Raw genomic sequence first — 27,308 nt, 5'->3', positions numbered from 1 at the left:
GAGTCAATATTTGATATTTGAACTGAGTCTCAAATGATAAGGAAAAATCACAGTGAATAGGTACTAGGAAAGATTATCTCAAGCAATGGAAACAGCATGAAGACATGTAAGGACTTGGGTCTTCTGGGACTTGATCGTGAGTCAAATGCCTCTAGGTGCCAAGCTCTCTCAGCTTTACATACTATACTTACTGTACTTCTGGCTCCCGCACTGGCAGGTGGGTTCTTTATCACTAGCATCACCTAGGAAGTCCTATTGTACTTAACAGAGGCTTTTGCTAAAGGGCAGCTTTTAATTCCTTACTTTCTAGGTTACCAGGTACTTTCTAGATCAAAGCTGTCCAATAGATATATAAATGTGAACCACATATGTACTTTAAAATTTCCTAGGAGCCACATGAAAAAGTAAACACAGGTGCAAGTGAGTCTTTGAAATGTGGTATGTATTTTACAACTATAGGATTATATCAGTTCAGACTAGCAACAGTTCAAGTGTTCAACTGGACCATACTGAACAGTATAGTCCTCAGTCAGGGATCAGCAATTTTTTTCTGTAATGGGCCAGAGAGAACTTTAGGCTGTGGGGGCCATATAGTCCAGAAGCACTACAGGCATAAATGAATGAAAGTGGTTGTGTATAACAACTTCTGTTCTAGAGGGCTAAATTTACTGTGTCCAGCTAACAGATATGCAGTTACTTTTTATAATCTCATGTGACTATGGTGAACAAGGTTGGTACTTCCCTCACAAGGGCATGTGTTTCAGTCCCCTTGCCAAAGATTGATTCAAGAATGGGCATGAGCACTCACATTTACTGAGAAGAGTCTAGAAGGAACTTTTTTATAATGTGTCAACAAATTTAAGAAAAACAATGAAAGATGGCATAGATTTTAGGGCTAGGAACACACAACCAGAAAGCTGTTCAGTCAGTTCAGTCGCTCATCCTGAAAAGCCAAGGAAAGCCAAAGAGAACACTTTGCAAAGAACTGAACAGAAGTGATGGTTACCCAGCCCAAAGGGAACTGACGTTACAAAAACACTTCTTACTCTCTGCCCTTGGATCTCCTATCAGAGCTGCCCAACCCAACCATGACCAAACCCTACCAGAAACAAGAGGGCACAGGAGCCACTGGATTGTGCCCTGGGAGGCTGATGCTATGGACTCTAAATAGGGTAGAAAAGAGCAAAGAGGCAAAGGGAAGATAGCATAATTTATAACCGAGTTCTGGCCAATGAGGCATGAGAAGTCTGTTGGACAATTTCTAGAAAAGATTTCATTGCTCTAAAGAGAAACATAAGGAAACAAACTTTCTTCTGATGGAAATTACTCTCTCCTTTCCCAGTTTTCTTACCCAGCTAAGAGTTACTAACCCTCTGTCATTATTTCCATCCTTTCCTTATCACCACCACCAATTTCCTGGACCTGCCAAACCATATCCCAATCCCAGATATTGTCTACCTGCTTTTTCTGATTTTGAATTGCCACACCTTGCAGAAGTAATATAGAAAATAGGTCCACTATATAAACTGATGCTGTCAAGTCTTAACCAGGCCTGTAATAAAAAATGTAGTATCTGTCTTTGCCTCTTGATGAATTTCTGTAACATTCATCACAAGCATAGATCCAAACATTTTCCACCTTTTTCAAGTCCCAACCTTACCAGGCAGCCTTATCTTCAATTGATCATCTTAGGTACCAACTCCTGAAATGTCTTGTATTTTAATGTTCACTATCTTTAATCCTCTTCTCCACTACTCCTAAGTCAGAGAAAAGGGTAGCCCATCTCTTTTTCAAGACTAATCCTTTAAACTATTGCCTTGATCCTTTTTATATGTCTTTTGAGAAACTGTTCAAATCATTCAACACATTGACTCATTTATACCACACACATAACACTCAGAGCCAATGGAGTCTTTAAAAATTTGCTGAAATTATGATATGGATGTCATCAGTGGTACTCAAAATCAAATCTGTGAATTTTTGTCAAGCAGTACATGTTTACTTAACATTTTAGAAACAAATATGTAACTGAAACAAGCCTATGCCTTCACAGAATTTATTGCTTAGGAGCAGGACTTTTCAGTGAAATTTTCTTTCTAACAGTAAATACAGTACAGAGATAATGGCAAAATTAAAAATAACTGAAATTTTAGAAACAATGCCTTTTGGAAACAAATGGCAGCTCTTTCCAATGAACCTCATCTTTTGTGACCCAACTATGCTATTCTTTCCTTTTTAATAAATGTCCTAGAAAAGTTATGTATACTTTCTATCTTCACTTTCTCACTAGTAAGTCATCCCCAACCTGTTTTTGTAACTCCTCCTTTTCTGGAGTCACTATGGTCTCCAAATTTCCAAATCCTCATCCTCGTTAAACTTGCTGCCAGGAGTTCCCTGGAGGCCTAGTGGTTAGGATTCTGGATTTTCACTGACAAGCCCCGGGTTCAACCCCGGGGAACAGATATCCTGCAAGTCACGTGGTAGGGGGAAAAAAAAAAAAAAACTTGCTGCAAAATTTCAATATTTATAAAATATTGATCATACCTCATTACATTTATTCTTTATAACAACCCAGTGAGATAAGAAGATAGCTAGGGGCTTCCCTGGTGGCTCAGTGGTAAAGAATCCATCTGCCAATGCAGGAGGCATGGTTTGATCTCTGATCTGGGAAGATCCCACGTGCAGAGGCACACCTGAGCCCATGCGCCATGGCTGCTGAGTCTGTGCTCTGGAGCCCAGAAGCTGCAACAAGAGGAGCCACTGTATAGAGAGGCCCACGCACCGCAACTGGAGAGTAGCCCCCGCTCACCGCAACTAGAGAAAAGCCCATGCAGCAACAAAGACCCAGCACAGCCAAAAGCAAATACGTAAATAAAGGATAGTTGGTGTCATTTCTATTTTCAAAACAAAGAAATAAGATTCAAAGACACTAACCATCTTGCCCACAGTCCCATGGCCAGTAAATAAATGAGCTTGAAGTAAAACCCATCTTCTGATCTCTAGCCGTAGAGATCAGGAAAAAAAAAATTGATCAGTCATAAAAAAGAACGAAATTATTCCATTTGCAGCAACATGACTGGACCTAGAGCTTATCATACTAAGTCAGAAAGATAAATAGCCTATGATATCACTGGTATGTAGAATCTAAAACGTGATACAGATGAACTTACTTACAAAACAGAAACAGACTCACAAACTTATAGAGAACAAACTTTCAGTTGCCGGGGGAAATTTCAATCAGGGGAAAGGATAGTTTGGGAGTTTGGAATGGAGATGTACACAATGCTATACTTAGAACGGATAACCAAGAAGGACCTAGTGTATGGCACTTGGAACTTGGCTCAATGTTATGTGGCACCTGGGGAAGAATGAGTGAGAATGGGTGTGTGTGTGTGTGTGTGTGTGTGTGTGTGTGTGTGTGTGTGTGTGTGTGTGTGTGTGTGTCACCTGGGGAAGAATGAGTGAGAATGGGGTGTGTGTGGCACCTGGGGAAGAATGAGTGAGAATGGGGTGTGTGTGTGTGTGTGTGTGTGTGTGTGTGTGTGTGTGTGTCACCTGGGGAAGAATGAGTGAGAATGGGGTGTGTGTGGCACCTGGGGAAGAATGAGTGAGAATGGGGGGGTGTGTGTGTGTGTGTGTGTGTGTCACCTGGGGAAGAATGAGTGAGAATGGGGTGTGTGTGGCACCTGGGGAAGAATGAGTGAGAATGGGGGTGTGTGTGTGTGTGTGTGTGTGTGTGTGTGTGTGTGTGTGTGTGTGTGTGTGTGTGTCACCTGGGGAAGAATGAGTGAGAATGGGGTGTGTGTGGCACCTGGGGAAGAATGAGTGAGAATGGGGGGTGTGTGTGTGTGTGTGTGTGTGTGTGTGTGTGTGTGTGTGTGTGTGTCACCTGGGGAAGAATGAGTGAGAATGGGGTGTGTGTGGCACCTGGGGAAGAATGAGTGAGAATGGGGTGTGTGTGTGTGTGTGTGTGTGTGTGTGTGTCACCTGGGGAAGAATGAGTGAGAATGGGGTGTGTGTGTGTGTGTGTGTGTGTGTGTGTGTGTCACCTGGGGAAGAATGAGTGAGAATGGGGTGTGTGTGTGTGTGTGTGTGTGTGTGTGTGTGTGTGTGTGTGGCACCTGGGGAAGAATGAGTGAGAATGGGGTGTGTGTGTGTGTGTGTGTGTGTGTGTGTGTGTGTGTGTGTGTGTCACCTGGGGAAGAATGAGTGAGAATGGGGTGTGTGTGTGTGTGTGTGTGTGTGTGTGTGTGTGTGTGTAACTTGGCTCAATGTTATGTGGCACCTGGGGAAGAATGAGTGAGAATGGGGTGTGTGTGGGTGTGTGTGTGTGTGTAACTTGGCTCAATGTTATGTGGCACCTGGGGAAGAATGGGTGAGAATGGGGTGTGTGTGTGTGTGTGTGTGTGTGTGTGTGTGTGTGTAACTTGGCTCAATGTTATGTGTGTGTGTGTGTGTGTGTGTGTGTGTAACTTGGCTCAATGTTATGTGGCACCTGGATGGGAGGAGTGCTTGAGGAAGAATGGGTGAGAATGGGGTGTGTGTGTGTGTGTGTGTGTGTGTAAGGGAGGAGTGCTTGGGGAAGAATGGATACATGTATGTGTGTGTGTGTGTGTGTGTGTCTAGATGAGAGGAGTGCTTGGGGAAGAATGGATATGCGTGTGTGTGTGTGTGTGTGTAAGGGAGGAGTGCTTGGGGAAGAATGGATATGCATGTGTGTGTGTGTGTGTGTGTGTGTGTGTAAGGGAGGAGTGCTTGGGGAAGAATGGATACGCACGTGTGTGTGTGTGTGTGTGTGTGTGTGTGTGTGTGTGTATGGGGAAGAATGGATACATGTGTACGTGTGTGTGTGTAGTGCTTGGGGAAGAATGGGTGGGTGGGTGGGTGTGTGTGTGTGTGTGTGTCTGGATGGGAGGAGTGCTTGGGGAAGAATGGGTGTGTGTGTGTGTGTGTGTGTGTGTGTGTGTGTGTCTGGATGGGAGGAGTGCTTGGGGAAGAATGGATATGCGTGTGTGTGTGTGTGTGTGTGTGTGTGTGTGTGTGTGTGTGTAGGTATCTGTGTGTATGTATGTGTGTACGTGTGTGTATGTATGTGTGTATGTGTGTGTGTGTATATATATATATGGCTGAATCCCTTCTCTGTTCACCTGAAACTACCCGCAGCAATGTTGATGGGCTATACCTCAATACAAAGTAAAAAGTTTTTAAAAATTAAGTAGTTAAACAATTTAAAAAATCAGGTGCTACTTATAGTGACTAAATTCTTAAAGATGACTAAGGAGTACAAGGCAGTGACTAATAACCATTTTTCAAGTTTCACTTCTTTTAGCTAGTGTTTTCTGTGCATCCTTGTGGCAAAGTACAGAATTAGCTAAAGCGTAGGCACTGATGAGCAGGTTTTTACTTCTTAGAGAAGTTCAAACTCACTTTAAAATCCTGGTTATTTTCTAAAAACTTCTCATTGACTATACCACAGAAGACCTTCATCCCAACTTCACCTTGCTCTCCACAGAGAGATATATAATCTAAAACCATTATGGGAAAGCCATCTCTATGTCCACAGGATGGATGGGTTTAGAAACAGTCCTTGAAAGAATCAATCATGTATCAATCTCAGAAGCAAAATGGGAGATTTAAAAAAAAATGTATAATTCATCTAAATCCTCTATTGCTCCACTGACCTCAAAAAACCTTTCAAAATTCTCTACTAGTTACATCTACACTACTGCAGAGAAATGGAAGCTGAACTAGAAATGAGGGTGATAGGTATTACACAGAAAAGGAGATTTAATAAATAATGTTCAAACAATTGGGTAGCCATTTCAAAAAATTGTAAAATTAGATCCCAGCTCACTTATTATTAAAAATAAATTCCAGATGGATCAAGTATTTGAATCTTAAGAAATCCATAAAGGTTAAAAAAAAAAAAAATCATCCATTTTCCCTTTTCATAATCTTGGATGATTTCTAAGCATGACAAGATATCTAAAAGCAATACAAGAATTATGTGATTACATAAAAACTAAACATGCATACTATCAGCAAAGTCAAAAGATAAACAGTTAAAATACTCATAGTACATGATAGTCAAAGGGAGTAACTTCCTTAATATAGAAAGAACTCTTCACAAAAATAAAAGAAAAATAACAGCCATCTGATAGGGAATAAAAATGGGCAAAAAATAACAGACAGGGCTTTTGAAGAAAAAATATAGTAAATATATGGAAAAAGTTTTCTGCCTCATAAGTCATTAGAACAAATTTATGCTATATATGATACTGTTTTTCACCCCTCAAATTATCAAGCTTAAAAAAAGATTAGCAAGACATATTAACAAGAGTACAGGGAAACAATATAGATGGCAGTATAAACTGGTATAACATTTTTAAGAAAGACAGTACTATCTAAATTTTAAAAGAAAAAAATCTTTGATCCTGCAATTTCACTTTAAAGAATGTATCCTACAAGTAGAAGTAAGCAAGGGCATGGTTTCAAGGATGTTCTCTGCAGCACTTTTTATAATCTAAATTCACGGAAGCAACCCAGATGTCCGCCCAAAAGGGACAAGTCAAATTACTAAGCACTTGTGCAACAGGGCTCTTTGGTAGCTCAGACAGTAAAGAACCTGACAGCAATGCAGGAGACCCCGTTCGATCCCTGGGTCAGGAAGATCCCCTGGAGAAGGGAACAGCAACCCACTCCAGTACTCTTGCCTGGAGAATTCCATGGACAGAGGAGCCTGGCAGGCCACAGTCCACGGGGCTGCAAAATGTCAGACTGAGCAATTTTCACTGTGCAACAGAAATGCTACACAGACACTTTTAAGACAATTTCACTTACATATATTGAATTAAAAAGACTAAGTTTAGAAAAAGCAAATTGCAGAAAAGATCCCAAATATGATCCCACAAGTATGAAAAAACAGAAAAGCAAAACATGATTACTTAAGGGAAGAATTATTACTTTATAACTTTCTATAATATCTGATTTCTTAAAAAGAGCATATATTACTTCAAATTTTAAAATTAATAAGCACAGTTCAGCAATTTGTTTCTTAATTAAATCAAGCTGTCTTTTACTTTTTCAACAAGGACAATTGAAGAGGAAATAGCCCCAATCTATCATGAGGACAACAGACTGAAACCTTAAAGGTATATTATAAGTAAACTGCAAAGGCAATAAGTGGACATACCAATCTCATCTGGTCTATAATTTTTAAGCTATAAGCAGATTTCTATCCTATAACTGAAATAACCCTGAACTATACTACTCAACCAGAGCTAACTTTGGTTTATTTTTTGTCACCACACCTGTATCAACTGTATGGGTTGCCCATATACGCAATGAGAGAATTGGTCCTATTACCATTAACCTTTTACAATATCATATACTGTTATTTTAAAATCAACAGAGATAACTTTTAATAGAAATGTTAGAAGGTTTGACATAGATTAAAAAATTCCCAGCTGATGTATTTATTATATAGCAGGGAGTTCCTAAATCTACTTTAGGATCTGCGACAGAAGAGCTGCCAGCACCATCAGCAAGAAGATAAACGAATACCTTCCTGAACTTAATGAAAAAACAGTTGCTCTCCTTGGTTTTGCCTAAGAAAAAAAAAATCTAAGTATGTCTGACAGCTGTAAGTCACCCACATAGGTACCGGGCTTACCAAGAAGTTTGTTCAGTTTTAAGTAAAAAAGAGACATATTTTTCATTTTCACCAAGAACTTTATTGAACAACCTATTCACTAACCGAACCAACCCAGTCAGCCAGTCAATGACTGCATATACAGTTCCTCAGACTCCAACCCCCATCCTCTGATTTCCTTCTGCCTTTCCAATTTTGTCCTCCTGTCCATAAAAGAAAAATAAAAACACCACAAATCCATCTCTGAACTACCTTCTCACCCCACAATCCTCTGCAAAAGTGAACAAAACCCCACACACATAACACTGTACAGTCTTAACTCTATGCCTTTGAAACCCATTCCTTTCTACCCGGCTTTCTTAAAAGCCCCTTCCCAGTTTCCTCCTCAAAGATCAAACTGAAATTGTACTTCCTCTGTGAGATACTCCCCTCCACTCGAAAGCAATGTTCCCCCTACTCCCACTGCAGGTGGTCTCCTATGCCATTTAGTCACTGTATTTATTTAATTCCTTTTTTTAACATAGGACTATTTACTATTCTTTTGCCCTTAAAAGCTATAAAAAGTACTAATTAATATTCAATAACTTTATTGCTGCTGGTAATTATGCCTCATTGTACAAAGCCTTTTTTCAGTAAAGTGGAAACTGTCATCTCTCAAATGCCATAGAGTTTATTCAAAAGGTTATAACATCCATGACTGAAGAAAGGATGAAGCAATAAGCCTCTCATATTGCTACTGGGAGTGCAATACTTCCGGAGGGTGATTTAGCAATACTCAGTCCAAAAATCTTATGAGCATGTATTCCCACTGACCTAAAAACAATTTCTAGGGGCTTCTCTGGCAGTGTAGTGGTTAAGATTCTGTGCTTTCACTGCAGAGGGAATAGGTTCAATCCCTGGTCAGGGAACTAGGACCCTGCATGCTGCCTGATGGGGCCAGTTCAGCCAAAATAAATAATGCAGCCAAGGAAAAAAATCACAGACACTTGAACTTCTGTTCATCTGCACTTTCTAAAACAAATATGTTTTGGTTTTACCCTAAGAGGAAAAAAAAGTGTTCTCAATCTACTTAGTTGATCAAAGCCCTAACTAGGCCAGTCAAGATGCATAAACAGAATGAAGGTGCCAAATTACACCGTAACAATGATATTCACTTTTTTTCATATATTTTTGCCAAGAGACTCTCAATTTTTACATAAGGCAGGTTGTTCTCTCTGTTCAAACATTTATGCATGTATGGCAAAGAACCCTAAAATCAAATAAATCTAGAAGTCTACTAACCAAGTTAAAATTTGTTAAACACTTAAAATAGTGCCTGATATATGATAAACTATTAGTAGCTATTATTAATGTATGCCCAAGTCACTGAGTCATGTTCAACTCTTCGTGACTCCATGGACTGTAGCCTTCCAGGTTCCTCTGTTCATAGAATATTCCAGGCAAGAATACTGGAGTGGGTTGCCATTTCCTCCTCCAAGGGATCTTCCAGACCCAAGGACTGAACCTACATTTCCTGCATTGGCAGGCAGATTCTTTACCAATGAGCCACCTTGGAAGCCCCAGTTATCGTATTACCTTTACTCATTAATCAGCTATCAAATGAACAATGTAGCAAAATAAAAGGCAGTGAAGAATAGGTACTATCTATAAATTAATAGAAAGATAGAGACCCACTGAAAAATAAAAAAAAAAAAAAAAAAGAAAAGAAAGAAAAATAGAGAATGTTCTCAACCTGATAAAGGGTACCTGCAGCAACCCACAGCTAACGTTAAGTATCGGAAAAACTAAAAGCTTTCTCCCTAAGATCAGAAACCACCCAAGAATGCCCAATGTGCACTCCTGCCAAGTCTATTCAGCATTTTACTGGAAATTCTAGCAAGTGCATTTAGGTAAGAAAATGAAACAAAAAGCATACAGATTGAAAATTAAGAAATAAAACTAACTCTTATGTCCAGATGCCATGATCTTGTATATAGAAAATAGCATAAAACACACACAAAAAACTTACAGCTAATAAATGAGTTCAGTAAGGTGAAGGATACAGTATCAACATACAAAAACAGGCTGCATTTTTACATTAGCAACAAATGATTGGAAAATGAAATTAAGAAAATTCCGCTTACAATAGCAGCAAAAGGAACAAAATATTCGGAAGTAACTTAAAAGTGTAAAACTTACAAACTGAGAACTATAAAACATTGTTGAAAGACATTAAAGAAGACCCAAATACAAATATACTCCATTTTACTGTGCTTTGCAGATATCGCAGGGTTTTGGTTTTGTTTTTATAAATTGAAGGTTTGCAGCAACTGTACACTGAGCAAAGATATAAACACTATTTTTTCCAACAGCATCTGCTCACTTCATGCCTCTGTCATATTCTGGCAACTCTCGCAATATTTCAAATTTTCCACTATTGTATTTGTTATGGTGCTCTGTGATCAGTGATCTTTCATGTTAGTACTGGAAGAAGAAAACTTGAGAAAAACAGATGATGATTAGCATTTTTTTAAATAAGGTTTTTTTTAAGATTCCTTTTTTCCTTGCTGTGGACCATTTTTAAAGTCTTCTTTGAATTTGTTACAATACTGCTTCTGTTTGGCTTTCTGGCCGACAGGCAAGTGGGATCCTATCTCCCTGACCAGGGATAAAACATGCACCCGCTGCATTGCAAGAAGTCTTCAGCACTATGCCTAGTGCTTTTTAAATTAATGTATGCACCCTGTCTTTTTTTAAGACATAATGCACATTTATTAGTTTACAGCGCAGTGTAGGTCCGGCAAGACTCCACATGCCATGCGGCAACTAAGCCTATGTGCCACAACTACCAAGCCTGTGGGCTCTGAAGCTGCAACAAGAGAAGCCACCACAATAAGACGCCCATGCACTGCAATTAAAGAGTAGTCCCTGCTCGCTGCAACTAGAGAAAACTCACACACAGCAATGAACACCCAGCGTAGCCAAAAAAAGGGTATGAATAGACAGTTCTCCAAGAAAGATCCGCACATGGTCCACAGATATATAAAAAAGCACTCAATACTACTAAATGAGAAAAATGCATATTAAAACCACAGTGAGCTATCATCCTATACTTATTAGGATGGCTACTACTAAAAAGACAAACCAGGGCTTTATTGGGCGCTCCGTGGTAAAAAATCTGCCTGCCAAGGCAGGAGAGGTGAGTTTCATTACTGGTCCGGAAGATCCCACATGCCACGGAGCAACTATTGAGCCACAACTATTGAGTCTGTGCTCTAGAGCCCAGGAGCTGCAACTACCGAAGCCTGTGCACCCCAGAGCCTACGTTCCACAACAATGGAAGCCACCGCAAAAAGAAGCCCAAACACAGCAACTAGAGAGTAGCCCCTGCTAGCCGCAACTAGGGAAAAGCCCTTGCAGCGACGAAGACCCAGCACAGACAAACCAACCAAAAACAAAACAAGTAAGCACAGGTGGATGTGATGAAACTGGAACCCTTGTGCCACTGGTGGAACGGTAAAATGTGCAGCTGTCAGGGGAAACAGTATGCCAGTTTCTCTAATATTAAAATAGAGCTACCACAGAATCCAGCTATCCTACGTCTGGGTATCACAGCCTCCATCTGAGCCAGACTCTTGTAATGACTCTAAGTGTTTGTGTATATATCCTATTGATTTTGCTTCTCTGGAGAACTCTGACTAATAACACATCCCAACTGAGAACTGCTACTCTTAAGAGCTGCCTCTCACACTTTAACCTACACAGGAATCACCTGGGGATCTTAGTAAAACGAAATTTTTATTCCATTAAGTGTGTGATGGGGATTTCTAACAGGCTCCCAGGTGATGCAAATAGCCCTGGTCCCAGCTGGCAGGCCATAGTGACAGGCGTGGCATGGTGTTCTTTCAGCCCTCACTATTCACAAGCCACGTTTTACCCATCTGCTTGTTCCCCAAAGTGAATCAATGTTAAAGTAAATGGAGAAACACTATTTTCAGATCAGCATTACTTACATTAAAACAGGGAGGAGCTCAGACTTCTTGCTTCAGGCTAAATAATTCAATTTTCATTATCTGCACTAAAATCTGAACCAATTAAAACTTAATCGAACTAAGACAATAAGGTGTGCTGAAAACATGTAGAAGTTATACATGTTTAAACACGTTATTTAAAAAAAGGGGGGGGGACACAGAGAGAAAATCATCTGATAGCAGAAAGTTTCAAAAAAACAAAGTGAATTAGCACCCAGTCCCTAAATCATGAAAGGGGAAGGTTTCTATCCAATGTTGGCTTACCATTTTGCACAATTTTCATATTTTATAATTACATTAAAACTAGCTCATGTACCAATATAAGTATTTCATAAATAGCTAATTAAAAAATAAATAAATAAATCGCTAATTAAGAGTTCAACAACCAATAAACTTCATTATGCAAACTTAAGCAACAACATTTATATTCCTGATCCAGTGACTGTATTTAATTTACAATTAAATTTGAACAGGAAAAGCAAAAGCTTTTCTTTATGAAAGAAGTCTCAGGACGCCAAAGATAACCCATCTCAAAAAGTTCCACACTTATTTGTTAACCAAACTTCAAATTTCAAATCCTCATTGAAATCAAACCTATACAAATGTCATAGCAAAAATAAATAGCCTGATGCAATAGATGACATCAAGTGAAGTTGTGTTTACCAGTCTATCAGTCTTAAGCATAAACCTTGACCTTAACAAACTTAAGTACTGTGTCAGTCTTCTTTGTATTCATGCTAAGCAAACCTGGACATGAGAACTAACAAAATTCCCTCATCTGTCTCTCCCCCAAGATTTTTACCTAGGCTATGTACCCTGCTAATTATGCTCATTATGCTCATTACAACTATTAAAAGAGTAATTAGTAGCACTTATTTCTAATAATCTAATTATGTTAAGCGGGGAGAGGGGTTCTCATTCACTTGAGCTCCACAAGGGCAAACACATCTGTACCGATCCCTGCAGTAGCTGCAACACTTAGCAGAACACCAGTAAATGCTGATAGGAATTAGGGAGCTGAAGAATGAATAAAATGAATGAATTGATGTCTAAAATATAATAGATACCCAAAAATGCTCAATGAATCACTTTAAAAGGGCTTATTTTCTAGTTTCTTTGTTGCCAAATAAATAAAACTAAATCATACACTGCAAATTCCACTTTCATCAGTAAAGCTCACCTCTATTATGAGAGGGGCAGCAATTCACACACCAGTGTCACAAGCAGTATCGAAAGCGGCTCTGACCGGCAACTAAACCGAAGTGTTCCTATCTATTCCCTTAATTTCTTTCTCTCCTCTGCACTTAACAGTGCCTACCAGCACAATCATTTTTAAGAGCTTAAGAGGGACTTTCCTGGTGGTCCAGTGGTTAAGATTCCAAGCTTCTACTGCAGGAGATGCAGGTTTGATCCCTAGTTGGGGAACTAAGATCCCGCATGCCTCACAGCACAGCCAGTTGAGCTAAAGAGATGGTAATCCTTGTTCGGGAACACTGAATTTGCTCCCTATTTCATGAATTCACCTCGGAAAAAGTAAAAGCCTCACCATTACTAGGTGTCTCTTGTGACTCCTCTGTACAGTCTCTCTGGCCTTCTTCCTCTTCCTCAGCATGGTTACTGGACTTCAACAGCCGTTTTCTTAGAGACATCTTCTCTTCACCCACTACCGTGCTGTCTAGGAAAGAAGATATAAAAAGCTTTAAATTAAGGGTATGGCATAGGTAAATTTCATAATATCACCAAATTTAATGGGAAGTGACAAATGATATATTTTCTTCCTTTTGTTATACTTTTAATCACGTTTAAACATTTTCTGTGTACATGATACTGTAACAGATATGAAGAAATCAGTCTTGATAAAATCATTGGCTGGTTTCAAAACAGAGCCCCCATTCTTAAAAAAAAATTGAAAAAACAAGGCATAAGTACATAAAAAATTAAGAATTAAGTAAAGGGTAAGTTAAAAGATGCCACAGGATAGAACACAATAAACAGTCGAGTCAGTGGTAAGAATGATACATACCTGAAGTGCAGAGACAGAAGAGATCATTAAGAGGTGCAAAGGTTTCACAGGAAAGAAGGTATGTGACCTGAGTCTTGAAGGAGGAGAACGGAGCACTCCACGGGTGAGAAAGGGTGAAAGCAAGGTCCTTGTAAGCCCTGCTCAGGGGCCCATGACTGATCAGACTACTTTGCTAGAGGACAAGAAACAAGCTTCTGTTGAGTTTTACTAATTACCAGGACTCTGCTAGGTGCTTTAAGTTTTCTGTCTAATCTTCAAAATTCTGTCCAAAAAAAAAAAAAATCCTATTATTACTCCTGGTTCACATGAGAAAAAATAAGGTTCCAGGTATTTATGGTCAATGCCTTCCACGCATACACTAGGAACATACCGATGGCTGGACGAGTTTATTAGAAATGTGTATCATGGGAAACTGTGGGGCATCTCAGGGAGAGAATATTCAAAACGACTTATTCAGGGCTTGCGATCTGACTAAGTGATTTTGGGCAGAGTCCAAAGAAGCAGGAGTTCACTCTGGCTTGAGGGTTATCAGAAAGTTAGGACAGTCTGATGATGGGTATGCCAACAAATCTTCCCTACAAGGAGGCAGACTAGAGGGTGGCTAAAGCTATCACTAGCAAAACAGCAACAATCATTCCCAGTAGGCTGGGGAGGGAGATGCTGGATTCTCTGTGACTTGGGTAACCATGATGATTACATGGTCTTACTCCTGTCTTGATCCATCATGTTGACAGAATGGTCTTGTCTAAAGCCGATGTTCAGTGAAACCATTTATGTTAAACAGAATACCCTGAAGACCTAGCTGTCAAGTGCCAGGCTCGCCCACAGAAACTCCAAAGCCTAGCCGATTGCACCAGAGCAGCTCCAGCACTACTTGCTGCTTCTCTGGACAGTAACTTGTCCAAGATCACAAAGCTACTGTCAGGATCAGATCTGAACCTGGATCAGATCCAAACTACAAACATCACCTGCTGTTTGGATTTTTTTCCTTAACTTGATAATAGAAAAAGACTTGAAAAAAGAGCTGGGGTCAAACTGTAAAGACTTAACAAATTAGGACTTTTTTAAGGCAGTAGTGGGCCATTTTAAGCACTGACAAACATAATCAAAATCAAATTTTAGGCAGATCAATATCAAGACTATAATATGCTTACTCCAAAGCAGTGTTCATCTACATAGAAGTTTTTGACACTCTAAAGCAAAACATAATAAAATATTCACTATATTATTTTAAAATCGTAAGCTTATGGTCTTTTAAAACAGTTGTTAAAATGCCCTTTACATACAAAATGGAGTACACGTTGAATCTGACTGTTTTCTTAAATACCAATGCTTGGCAAAGCAAAAAATCTGACAAATCTAGATCACTTCCCTTCTATTTTTTTTGTGTGAAATCAAACAAATGAAGCAGAATTATGGAATAGTCCCAGGTAGCTCAGTGGTAAAGAATTCACCTGTCAAGGAGAAGACACGATCCCTGGGTCGGGAAGATCCCCTGGAGAAGGAAATGGCGACCACTCCAGTATCCTTGCCTGGAAAATCACATGGACAGAGGAGCCTGGTGGGCTACAGTCCAAGGGGTCACGGATACAATTTGGAGACTAAACAACAACATACCAAGCAGAAATTTTAGGAGAACAATAGATCCAATTTAAGAAGAGAAACCTAGGGAAGAGGTCAGGGTAACTGCTAAATTTAAGATCATTTGTGTAACAGTGACAGAGGAAGCCAGAAGAACATCTAATTCTCCAACACGAAAGATTAGAGAACTGACAACTAAACTCTGAGGGATGCCTGCTAGTAAGACAAGAAGAAGTAGAAATCAGGGACAAAGAAGAGAGAAAGAAAAGATGCAAAAAGAACCAAGATGTTTCAAAAAGGAATTAATTATACAGGGGTTAACAATGTGGAATTAAAAAAAGGGACTCTTACTTTTGAGTCCTTACATGTTTTACATGTATTATTATTTTAATTTCAATATAATCTTTAAAGTAAATACAACTATTTTATTCCCACAGTATTGTCTTTGGTCACCATGTCTTCCTATATATACTCTTTCCTGTCTCAAAATATAGTTTAGGGAGGTGATTGAGTTAGTCCAAATCATACAGGGACTCAAAACTGCAGAATAGAGATTCAAAACCAGAATTACTGGATTCCCCAGCCTCTACTCTAGTCAGCAGGTGGCCTTGACTCATCTCTGCTAAGGTTTCTTTGATCACCTCACCTTCCTCTGTGGCCCAAATGCACCTTGTGTATCCTGTCACACGAAGATACTCAGCAAATACTATCTGCCTCTTCCACTCAGCATAAGCTTCTTAAAGACAGGGACTAAATAGTATTTTCTCTTTGAATTCCCCAAATCTAGTGGGAAGTATCTGGACTATGATAGGTATATATTATTACAGAAAGTGACGTATCAGTTAATACCACAACCAAGTATTCTGAGTAATATGATACAGTTCTCTAAACTTAAGAGAATCAAGAGGAAAATCTACAATGGAAGACCACCAATGAGTACCATCTTCACTGTTAACAGCTTTACACCTTCTACTCAACAATAAGATTGACAATTGCTCTTAATTGGGGGAGGGGGCCCCCCAGACTAAGGTCTGGGGAAGCTACTTTGGATATTTCAAATATAAACTGAAATAGACAATTACACATTTGTCACATAAAGCAAGCAATACAGGCTAACTATGTCACTTTGCTTGTGGCCTGAGACTGTATCAACTCAGTGAGAAATCAGTAAGAGGTTTAAAAAAAAAAAACAAGTTTGATAAACAAATGCTGTTAAACAGATCAAAAAGGGAAAAATATCTAAGCCTGAGTACCCTGTAGAATAGCAAAAACTTAAAAGAAGTCCTTGGTGATGAGACTGGGAACCATCAACCTAGAGAGTAAAGCCTAACTTCACAAGCTAAAGCACAAGTACTGAGTTTGCACAATTAAACTACCACAGAACAATGGAGTGAGTCAAAGGAGAAAACACTAACTCTTCATCAAGACCTTTATGTCATAGTCTATACTAGTATCTTTGCCCTCAATTTCCTCCATTAGAGGAAAAGAGACCCATAAGACAGCAGGGAAAGCTCAAGATGTGGTATCACAATACAAAGAGGTAGTCAATGTCTCTGCTCTATTGCACTGCATCTTCACGTAAATCCTCCAGCCCCTGAATCCTTCACCTAGAAAGTTAAATACTACTGCACACACACACAAAGATAATAAAATGCTGGCACTCTGCTCTGTATTAACAACCCTGTTTAAAAAATTAACTAAGTAAATGCAATCCCTACATAGCTACGCCCTGCATGCTACATGACACAAATATAAAGTTGTACTGTCCCTCAAATTCTACATGTTTGCTCTTAATAGGTGCTAGATGAGGGCAGAGTTCCATAATTACACACTTTCTCAAATGCAGCTCAAGCATCATATGGCTTCCAAGAAAACATTAATAAATTTTGCTACTGTCATACACACAGAATTTAGGAAGGATAACTATTACCTATGCTCCATCTCAATTTTGACCAAATCCAAGATTATGAGAAGATGTCTGAAATGAGTTCGTCCTCCCATGGGTGTCAGTAACAGTACATGACTGCTGCGACAGAAAATGGAAGGAAATTATAGTAATACTCAGTTCAGCTGTTCCTTCTCTACAAAGATCCCTTCAGCCTCTGTGTGCGGAGCAGACCACAGGAGGGCAAGAGCGTAAGCAAGGAAACTCCTTCTAACCAGGTGAGACGAAAGAGAGATGAATTTTTGACTATTCATTTCGATGGGACTGTGAATCCACTCTCTTACCAATCTAGACACAGGCAGACTACTTTAGCTACTGCAAAGTTAAAAATTCAAACTGTCATTAATTCTAAGTGGTTTCTAGATGCTGGCATGAATCACTGCCCTTATATGTGATATCACAGTCTTTTCTTGCCCTTCTATTATTAATAACACAGGAGAGGAAGTTATCCTCCTCATTTCCTGTTATTTCCAAGTCACTGTTCCTTTTTCCTTTTCTTAAAATCAGTCAGATTATCACACCTGATACTTCTCTTTGTATGTATTGTCTTCCTGATCACTCCCCTCGTTTACTAAGAATGTGAATACATCACTCACTCCTCCTGTCTCCCTTCTATTAACTCTTCCACACTTTTTTTACTTCAACATCCATGTTCCTAGACCCAAGCTCCTGGCCTCCAAGCTCCTAGACTTCCTTCTTTCTCCAAAAAGCTGTTCTTATGACCCAGTCAAATCCTCCCCTAGAACTTACTGATACCAACAAGTGCACCATGTCCATAATTCTAATTTCCAGTGGCCAACCCTCTGATCACCACCAGTTCACTCACTATATCCTTCTCTCCTCACCAGACCCAGATTTCCCTGAGCTCCAGACTCCTATCCAAAGGCCTACCGGACCCCTTTATGTAGGTAGATGTCATCTCGAACTTTAACAGAACCAAAAGTGAACTACTGATGTTCCCACCAACTCCACTATTCCATCTTTCCTAATTCAGTTACTGGAACTAGCAGTCAGTCTTTGCCCAGATTAAAAACAAAAAATCCCAAATTATCCTGCTTTACTTTCCCTTAACCAAGCCAACAGCAGGGCCATTTTACTCTGCCTTCAAAATATATATCCCATTCTGACATCTATTTACCCCACCCACCACCTCCGGCACAATCTAAACCACCACCACTTCTCACTGTAGTAGCCTATAACTAGTCTCTCTTCATCTTCTCCCTTCTGGTCACACAGGCCCAGAGTAAACTTTTTAAAAGGTAAATCTGAGCAGATCATCGCCCTACCTCAAAACCCTTTAAGCGCCGAATTGTTTCAAGTCCTCACCACGGTCGAGTAGCTCCTCCGTCCATGATCCACCACTCACCTCCCTAGCCTTCACCTCCCTACCCTCCACCTCCTACTACAGTTCTCACTTCCTCTCCTCCTGTCACTTTGGCCTTTTGCTGTTTCTTGGTCAAGCCAACCTCATTCCCACTTAAAAGATCTCTGCTGTTGCCTCTCTCTGGCTCATCTCCCTCAGAACCCTCAAAGATTCCTCCTTTACTTGGTTCAAGTTCTCAAATGTCCCCTCCCCAGGGACGAGTATCTACCGCCAACTAAAATAAACACTCACACCCACCTTAGTCTAATCACTTCCCCTGCTTTACTTTTCTTCAGAGCATGTATGGGCTAATACATTATAGTGTTAATTGCCTATCTACCCCATGAAAAGACTAATCCCCATGAAAAGCAGAATTTTATCCACTTTATCCAACTATCTAGAACTCTGCTTGAACAGTCAGTACCTAATATATATTTGTTGAAAGAGTTAATAGCTATCAAGCATTTTCACACTGTAAGAAAATAAAACTTCCTTTCACATGTTCATGAAACAATCATCAAGAGGCTAGAATGAGAGCTGAATGAAACTCATGTTCATTTCTAACTTTACATTTTAATACTAAAAGATAAATACAGAAACCAGTTTGGGGTTTAAGTTGTATGGATATACGTAAAAATGATCTGTTTTAGAGCTTAAGATTTTCATCAACATCTGCCATTCTGAACCCAAAAACAAACTTAGGCTATGAAAAACATCTGCTAACGAATGCTACAATTTTTACTTCACTGGAAAACCTCTCAAACTTGAAAGACTGTTCTCCTGAAATAACTCAAATAATTAGAATAAACATTACTTTCTGATAAGACCTTTGTGTATATTACCTCCTTTAAACTTAACAATAACCCTGAGGCAGGTAATCCTGTCACCATTTTCAAAAAGAAAAAAGTAGTGACATCCAGAAGCATAATTAGAGACAACAATAAAGAAAACTTTAGAAGTAGTAAGAAAGGAGAAAGCAAGCACAGGTTTTTCCTCTGAGGGTTAAACAGCTTACATTTCTTATGAGTCCCCCAACACATCACTGCATCAAAGCAGACCCTACTTCCCTGGCCACAGCAGTGAATTCGAACCACTAGGCCACCAGGGAACTCCCCTGAAATTTATACTTTAATGATGCTGGCACATCTTTTAGAAGGTGTGCCATTTAAACATAGAAGGCAAGGAAAAAAATCTTTTTTTTTTTTTTTAAATCTTAACACTGAAAAACAATTTTTTAAACTTCTGATACAAAACATAGGTATCAAGTATCTGAAAATTCAGGTATTTTAAGCATCTCTTTCTACAATGATGTGAGATTTACCGTAAATAATACAAAGGTCTACCCCATTAACTGTTCTCACGCGCGCGCGTGCGCACACACACACACACACACACAGTTAAGAGGAAGCATAACCAACCACTTGGAGAAGTTGGGTAAGTCCTCATAAAGGTGACATTAGAGCCAAAGTTCAAAGAAGAAATGGAAGTTTGCCAGGCATCAAAACAGAACCAGATGAAAAGCACTCTGAAAACATGAACAAGTACAGAACTTGGTGATAGATCTATTTCTTCAAACATTTTATTGAAGTCTACTACACACCAGACCCTGGGATACAAAGATGATTGCAACAGTCTGAACCCTCAAGGAATGAAAAATTAGTAGGAGAAAGACATAAAAACATAATTACAGGAGTATTACAGAATACTAATTGAGATGTACGTACATAATGAAGAGAATACAAGTCTGATGCCCAATAGCGTTTAGGGGCAATTAGGAAAGGTTTCCTGAAGTAGGTAAAATCTAGGTTAAATCTAAAAGGAAGAAAAGGAAAAGGCTGGAACACAAGGGAAATGGAAAGGCAAGGACAAAAGTCAAGGGCCCTCAGAGGCAATTCTTTAAGGAGTCTGGAACTTAACACAAACAAGGAGTTGACAGAGGCTTTTAAACAAGGGAGTGACTTAGCATTTGTCTGAGGTAGTATCTGTCTTTTAGTAAGAATTCAGGCAGCAACGTGGAGGATGTCTTAAGAGAAAGGAGAGCTTGGCAGTGCTGGGGCCCAGGGCAGGGTGCCCCAAAATATGCCTCAATAGCACACAGACTGTACTGACGAAAGAGCCGTTGTCAAGACAGACTTTGACCCTCCTCTCTGTCCTGCTTTCCTGAAAGCAGGAAATAAAATCTTCATGTAAAAAGTGCCCTCCCTGTATGGGGAAGTAGAAAGACATCCTTATCACCGGAGATGGGGAATGCAGGGCCCAGAGGCCTATACAAGAAAACACCTGGCACTTCTTCACTAATTTACTACCTAAGCCCAAGATTAGCCCTAAGCTTAAGATTCTTACTAATCAAGCACCCAAACCTAAGTTTCTTTGTCCAGTGAATTCCTAATTTACTGCTGGTCTAAAACATGTAAGAGCTGCCACCGTCACTCACTTCTTAGGTCCTGTTTCTATGAGAATCCATGCCCACGAATTAAAGATTCTTTTTCTCCTGTTAATCTACCTTGTATCAAGAACTCAAGAGGGGTTCAATCAACTATATACTCCAATATAAAATAAAGTTTTCGTAAAGGGTTAATTTATGTATTATTTTATCAAAATAAAAAAAGCAAATTCTGGGGGGGGGAGCGGGGGGTGGAGAACTCAAGAAAGGTGAAGGGGGAAATTTTGCCCTCCTGGACCACAGGGAGAACAATGAGCTCTCACAAAATGACAAAAGCCTCAAGTAAGGCTCAAATGACATGTGTTTCTTAAAAAAACAAATTTATTTTATGAAGAAGAGATAAGAAAGATCAGATTAAGTCACAAACATTAAGCTGAGGCATCTATGAGACACCCAACTGCCTACATCCAGACCGCACGCGTGCTCAGTCACTAAGTTCTATCTGACTCTGTGACTCCATGGGCTGTAGCCCACCAGGCTCCTGGGTTTATGGCATTTCCCAGGCAAGAACACTGGAGTGGGTTGCCATTCCCTTCTCCAGGGGGTCTTCCAGACCCAAGGACAGAACCCACATCTCACATCTCCTGCATTGGCAGGCCGATTCTTTTAACACTGAGCCACCCAGAAGCTACTACATTCCAGAAGGCAGCTGGAAATACAGATCCCAAGTGAGTTTCTGAACTAAGCCTCCGGGTGTGCCATTAAGCTAAGTAACTACAGGAGAAGAGAAATGAGTAGGTAAGTTCGTATGATATGCCTATGAGTCAGTCAAGTGATGACGGTCAACAGGCAGACGAACATACAAACCTGGACTGAAAACAGATGTGCGATTCATTGGTATACAAGCAACAGCTAAGGCCGAGCACAGGCAGGAAGTCTCAGGAGAAACCATAAGTCAAGAAAAGAGATTACTTAGAAAATAATAAAGCTAACATTTGCCATAATTTTGTCTAATTTAAGCCTCACAACAACTTATGCAGCAGGCATTTTTATTTTTTTTTTTTTTGCGAGCTACACAGCTTGCAGGATCTTAGCCCCCTAACCAGGGATTGAACCTGGGCCACGGGCAGGGAAAACATCCTAACCACTGGACCACCAGGGAAGTCCTACTATTATCCCACTTTAAAAGTGGTTTATGATTTTCCCAATACTACAAGGCAATTAAACAACTGTATAAAAGAAAGGCCCAGGAAAGGTGAGAGGAAAACCAGGAGCAAGGAATGTTCCAAATCAAGTTAGAGGACTCAAGAGGTAACCTACAGTCAATATCATGGAAAATTCACATAAGATCTTAAAAAGAGAGAGAAATAAATGAAAAAAAGAGGGTGGGACATAGGCTATTTCACAATCTGGGGACATTAATAGCTACCATTTACTTGCAGTTGGTTTCAGGAAGGACAAAGAAATATATTGAATTGGGTTGCAAAATAAGTTGAGGAAGTAAAAATCATGATCATAAGACTAAATTCACCAGAGGTCCAGCAAGAAAGGAACCAGGCACTCATGTTTACCATGCCAGTAACATTTACAGAGTTGGGGGCCAGTGTCAGATCATACCTCACTTAACATTTCCTTTTAAAAGCTGCAAACGATTCGGAAACACTACTCAACTCAAAGTCACATGTCAGTAAGCGGCAAGAGAAACATTTACACCCAAAGTGACATAAAGCTGACTAAATAGCTATTTTAAAAATACAACACACTGAACAATTATTCCTTAAGAATCCAATCAGTCATTGGTTTTGGTATGTTCAGTGCAGTAGTATCTAACTCGTCTTACATAAGCAAAACAGAAAAAATTGGACTGAAACGTATTGTGCTAGAAAGAAGAGTTCAAGTGTTCTTGGTTAGCCTGTCTGCAGTGTTCTTATTAATAAAGCTTTCAAAAGAACCTGTAAATCTATAAAATACTGAACCCCTACTCTAGGTGAGGACTCTGCTACAACACTCCCAGATTGAGTAGTGGTAAAGAGAAACACTTTACAGATGAATGTAACAATTCAAAACAAAAACCTGCTCTTCCTTCCTTCTAAAGGCTGGTCCTAGTACAGCTCTGTATTTAAATATCAAAGAACTAGGTCATTAAGTCAATCAGCAAAACTACAGAACACAAATTCTCATTCAGATCTATCTCGTCAGTATAAGCACTTACCCTCAGTGGTAAATTCCAAAAATATTTCTAGCCTTTTTTAAGGGGCTTCCCTGGTGGCTCAGACAGTAAAGTCTGTCTGCAGTGCCGGAGACCCGGGTTCCATCCCTGGGTCAGGAAGATCCCCTGGAGAAGGAAATGGCAACCCACTATGGTATTCTTGCCTGGAAAATCCCATGGACAGACGAGCCTGGAGGGCTACAGTCCATGGGTTCGCAAAGAGTCTGACAGGACCGAGAGACTTCACTTTGAACTTTGAGCTTTTGTTAAAAACCTTTTCCTTTTCCAAGGAAACAGATAACCTTCTCTAGCGAATATTTTTCATTCAAAAGTCTCCTCCCCTGTCCTCCAACTCTTTCATTGTGCAAGGTGCTGAGTCTTGAGAATTAAGACCTAAATAAGATGGACCAGTCCAGCCTTCATGAAATGCGAGTAGAGGAAACAAGCGTCGAAGTAACTAATGCAGCTCATTTCAACTGATAATGAACTGAAGCAAAGGAAAACAGAACGCTGGGAGGGATTAACCAGGACTCGGTGGCTTTCCAGAAGAGATATCTGGGCTGACACTAGAGGAAATTAGAGAATGAGAGGTGGAGTAAACCCTAAAGACCAGGAGATAGTAAAGAGAAACTTTCTAAGAACAAAAATAAAGCTGGTATGGCTTGAGCCCAAAGAGCCAGAATACCGGCTCAAACTGAACTGGAGATCAGAGTGGCAGTAATGTTTTGATCTTTATCCTAAGAATGTGAAATCTTTGCGAGCTCTCAGCACGTGATGCAGTGAGACACGTGCATTTTAAAATAATTAGGCATTAGAGCTCCTTGTAAAATCCGTTCTCATGCCTAGACAACCCACAGCTTCCCTAATAAGCCATTCATCGATACTGTCCAAGTTAAAACAAGGGGGAAAAAATGCTTCAAGTTGAATTCTACTCAACAGACTCTGAAAAAATAACAGCTTAAACAGCATCCACTCTAATAATAAGTGACCAATACACTTAATCCATATACAAACGTGGAAAATAGAATGTACCGTTGTTTCTCGCTTACAAATAATTTCTGAATATACATATCACTTAAACTGCATGCCTATTAACATTTAAGAACGACAGAAAATTACATCCTAATATGGCAAAATAAAATATGAGCTAGATTAAACTCTGGCACCCAGATTTATCACACTTTCTTCCCCCGAATCAATCATTAGCTGACTCTCTGAGTGCGTTTTTGGTATCGCTTTTTCAGGAATAAAATATCTTCTAATTCATAACTTTCTTTATCAATGGCTTGTTAAAAGCCACAGAATTTGAGGGTGGACACCAAACAAACCTCTAAGGTTTAAAAGGCTGTCAGCCATCCCTGCACCCCAAGGTAACTTTCCCGCCCGCCCCAACCCCCAAAATGACTAGAACCCGCGGAGCCTCCCCCTCCCCCGCAGCCCCGGGGCAAGGCCAGGCCCGCGGGGCCGGAGTTGTAGCCGACCCGTCTCTCCCCTTCCTCTTAGGCAGAGGTGGGCGGACCCAGGCGGGAAGTGAGGAGGGGAACAGAGGAGCATGGGCCGGGGGCCGGGGAACCTCACCACGGAGGGCAAAGCCGAGAAGCTGTCCCAGCCCCGCTGGCAGGAGGTCCGCTCCGGGCCGCTCGCTCTTCTGATGCTCCAGGCCGGCAACGCAGCCAGCCCAACCGCAGACGAAGATAAAGCTCCCGACCCCTCCGCCTCCAGTCTCTGAGCCCGCTACGCAGCGTCACGCGCACGGCCAGCGCCGGCTGAGGATTTCATTGGTGGTCCCGCCGCCGCCAGGCTCCGCCCACCGCCCACGGCCGCCCCGCCCCTTCCCGGGCGCGCGCGGTTCCACCGGCTAGAGCCCCGGGCTGGCCTTGGCCGGTTAACGTGGTTAGCTTCGCGCAAGCAGCTGGTGACTCCCGCGCCAGCCGCTTGCTTTCCCCATCTGCCCCAGGGATCTAATGTGCTGCAGAAATGAGACCGAGCCAACTTGGTACCCGTCTGAAAAGGCAGCTTTTGCTTGGCAGCGCGGGACTGGCGAATTTGGTTGCCTCTTCTAGAGACTCGCGGAATCCGCCTGTAGAACTGTGGACCATTGCAGTTTGAACGGACACACACCATCCCCACCGCCCGCGCTAGCCCGAAGCGTTTGTCATGGGATGATTTAATGCTTTGTAAACAGTTCTTAACTGTGTCTTTCAGGGAACTGGATAAGGATACAATAAGATAAATGAAATAACGAGGCAATTAAGAAATTTAAAAGGGAACTTCACAATTAACTGGTGCAGAGTTTGGGGACATAGGTTAGGTTGTGTGTATTTAGATCGCTTAGGTTTTAGGAAGATAAAGGTATGTGTCAGTTGGTCAGAGGTCTCTGACTCTTTGTAGCCCGTCTGTCTCCTAAGCCCATGAAGTTCTCCAGGCAAGAAGACCGGAGTGGGTAGCCATTTCCTTCTCCAGGGGTCTTCCTGACCCAGGGATCGAACCTGCCTGTCTCCTGCATTGCGGGCGGCTTCTTTTACGGACACAGTCACCAGGGAAGCCCTTTATGAAGACAGAAGTATAGGTAAACTTAGGTTGAGGATAGATGAGGAGGGAATGATGAGGGTAGCAGAGACTGAAGGGTCACAATGACAGCCTAAAACAAGCTAACCAGCCCCTGTAATCACTCCAAGCAGGTTTGAGATGGCCGCCCATGACCTAATCAGGCAGCCCTGAACAAATGGATCAAGGTTACCCGAACTGGCTACTCTCCGTGGATCTTTTAACAAGATTCGTATAGTTCCCCTGGCCATCCAGTACAGCCAGTGTTGTTCACCCCAAAGCAGAACCTGGCCTCAGCATTCATTCAATTCAAGACTCCCAGTCGTTGGCAGACCCACCCAGTTTACCTCTTCTGATAGGAACTGAGTAAAAGGAAAAAGTAGGGGATTAAACAGTTAATCCCACTAGGGGATTGTAAGTATAGAAAAATATGGGAGACCCCCTTTAAGTTAATGATTACTCAAGAGAGCAGATTTGCTTAGCAACAAAACCATGCAGCAGAAGCACAAGCTATGCCCCCAAAAGAGTAAAACAGTGGTGGCCGAGACACAGCCTGCCCAGTGAGGCGGAATTCTTGCAAAGACATAAAGGACTATGGTACCAGAGCTCTTTGTTGGGTATGTGCTCCATCACATCCGACTCTTTGCAACTGCGTGGACTAGATTCTGCCAGGCTCCTCTGCCCATGGAATTTCTCTAGGCAAGAATACTGGAGTGAGTTGGCGTTTCCCGCTCCAACCAGCTCTTTGACGCCACTAGAACAATTCCCAAGCAGTTTCACTTCTACAGTTGCACAGTTGGGGTTGCTAATTGTGTCAACCGGATGACAGTAGGATCTGATAGATCCCAATAGCGTCTGTCCTTCACCTCTCCCCTCCTATCAGTTTAAGAGCAGTAGGAACGCAGTGACTCCTTTCTTTGAGACTCAGCTTGCCACTATATACACACTGTTTGACTCGTTTATTTCCTGTTTCATTTATTCATTAAAAAAATACTGCATTTTGTTGTCAGCACTAGGGATACAGTAGTGACTATAATAGAAACCCAGCACTTATGTGTCTAGTGGAAAATATAATTTTTTTTATAAAAGTAAATAGGATAATTGCAGGCAAAGATAAGTGTTAAGAAGAAAATAAAACAGGGAGTTCCTCTGTGGTCCAGTGGTTAGAACTGCAAGCTCTCACTGCTGGGGACGTGGGTTCAATCCCTAGTCAGAGAACTGAAACACCACAATCTGAGCAGTGTGGCCAAAAAAAGAAAAACAAAACAGAAGAGTCACTAAAGGACTTTTTGAGGAGACGACATGAACTGAGACTTAAATGAGAAGGAGCTAACTATGCCAAGTATGGGGAAGAAGACCATTCTAGACAGAGGACGTGGTGTGGAATGCAGATGCTGAGCAACTTTGGCTTATTTGAGGAACCAAAGACCAGGAGGCTTGAAACACTTGTTTGGAGGGTGTAAGACTGAGGTTGTCAAGTGAAGCAGAAGCCTAATCATGTTGTTTGTATTTTGGGGCGTTTAGTTATGTCTTGGTTTTGTTTTGCTTTGTTTTTAATAATTTTATTTATTTACTTATTTTATTTTTAGCTGTGCT

The 27,308-nt window shown here is 40.8% G+C and overlaps 1 protein-coding gene across 2 annotated transcripts in view; it reads right to left on the bottom strand.

Moving 5' to 3' along the window:
• SOAT1 (sterol O-acyltransferase 1) overlaps positions 1-24,894 on the bottom strand; it is a 57,373-nt gene extending 32,479 nt beyond the window's left edge. Inside the window, exons 1-3 of one of the 2 annotated variants that reach the window (XM_065936136.1) lie at positions 24,744-24,894; positions 13,685-13,856; positions 13,208-13,336 (exon numbers count right to left, since the gene is read on the bottom strand). In XM_065936136.1, the coding sequence (XP_065792208.1) occupies positions 13,208-13,310 (103 nt within the window). In that variant the 5' untranslated portion in view covers positions 13,311-13,336; positions 13,685-13,856; positions 24,744-24,894. The remainder of the gene's footprint in view (positions 1-13,207; positions 13,337-13,684; positions 13,857-24,743) is intronic. The other variant, XM_065936137.1, reaches the window with a different exon arrangement.
• Positions 24,895-27,308: the final 2,414 nt, after the last annotated feature.

This window comes from Muntiacus reevesi, chromosome 5, assembly GCF_963930625.1.
Source record: "Muntiacus reevesi chromosome 5, mMunRee1.1, whole genome shotgun sequence".
NCBI classification, from domain to species: Eukaryota; Metazoa; Chordata; class Mammalia; order Artiodactyla; family Cervidae; genus Muntiacus; species Muntiacus reevesi.
Note: the sequence above shows the minus strand (reverse complement) of the source record. Positions and strands in the feature narration are given on the sequence as shown.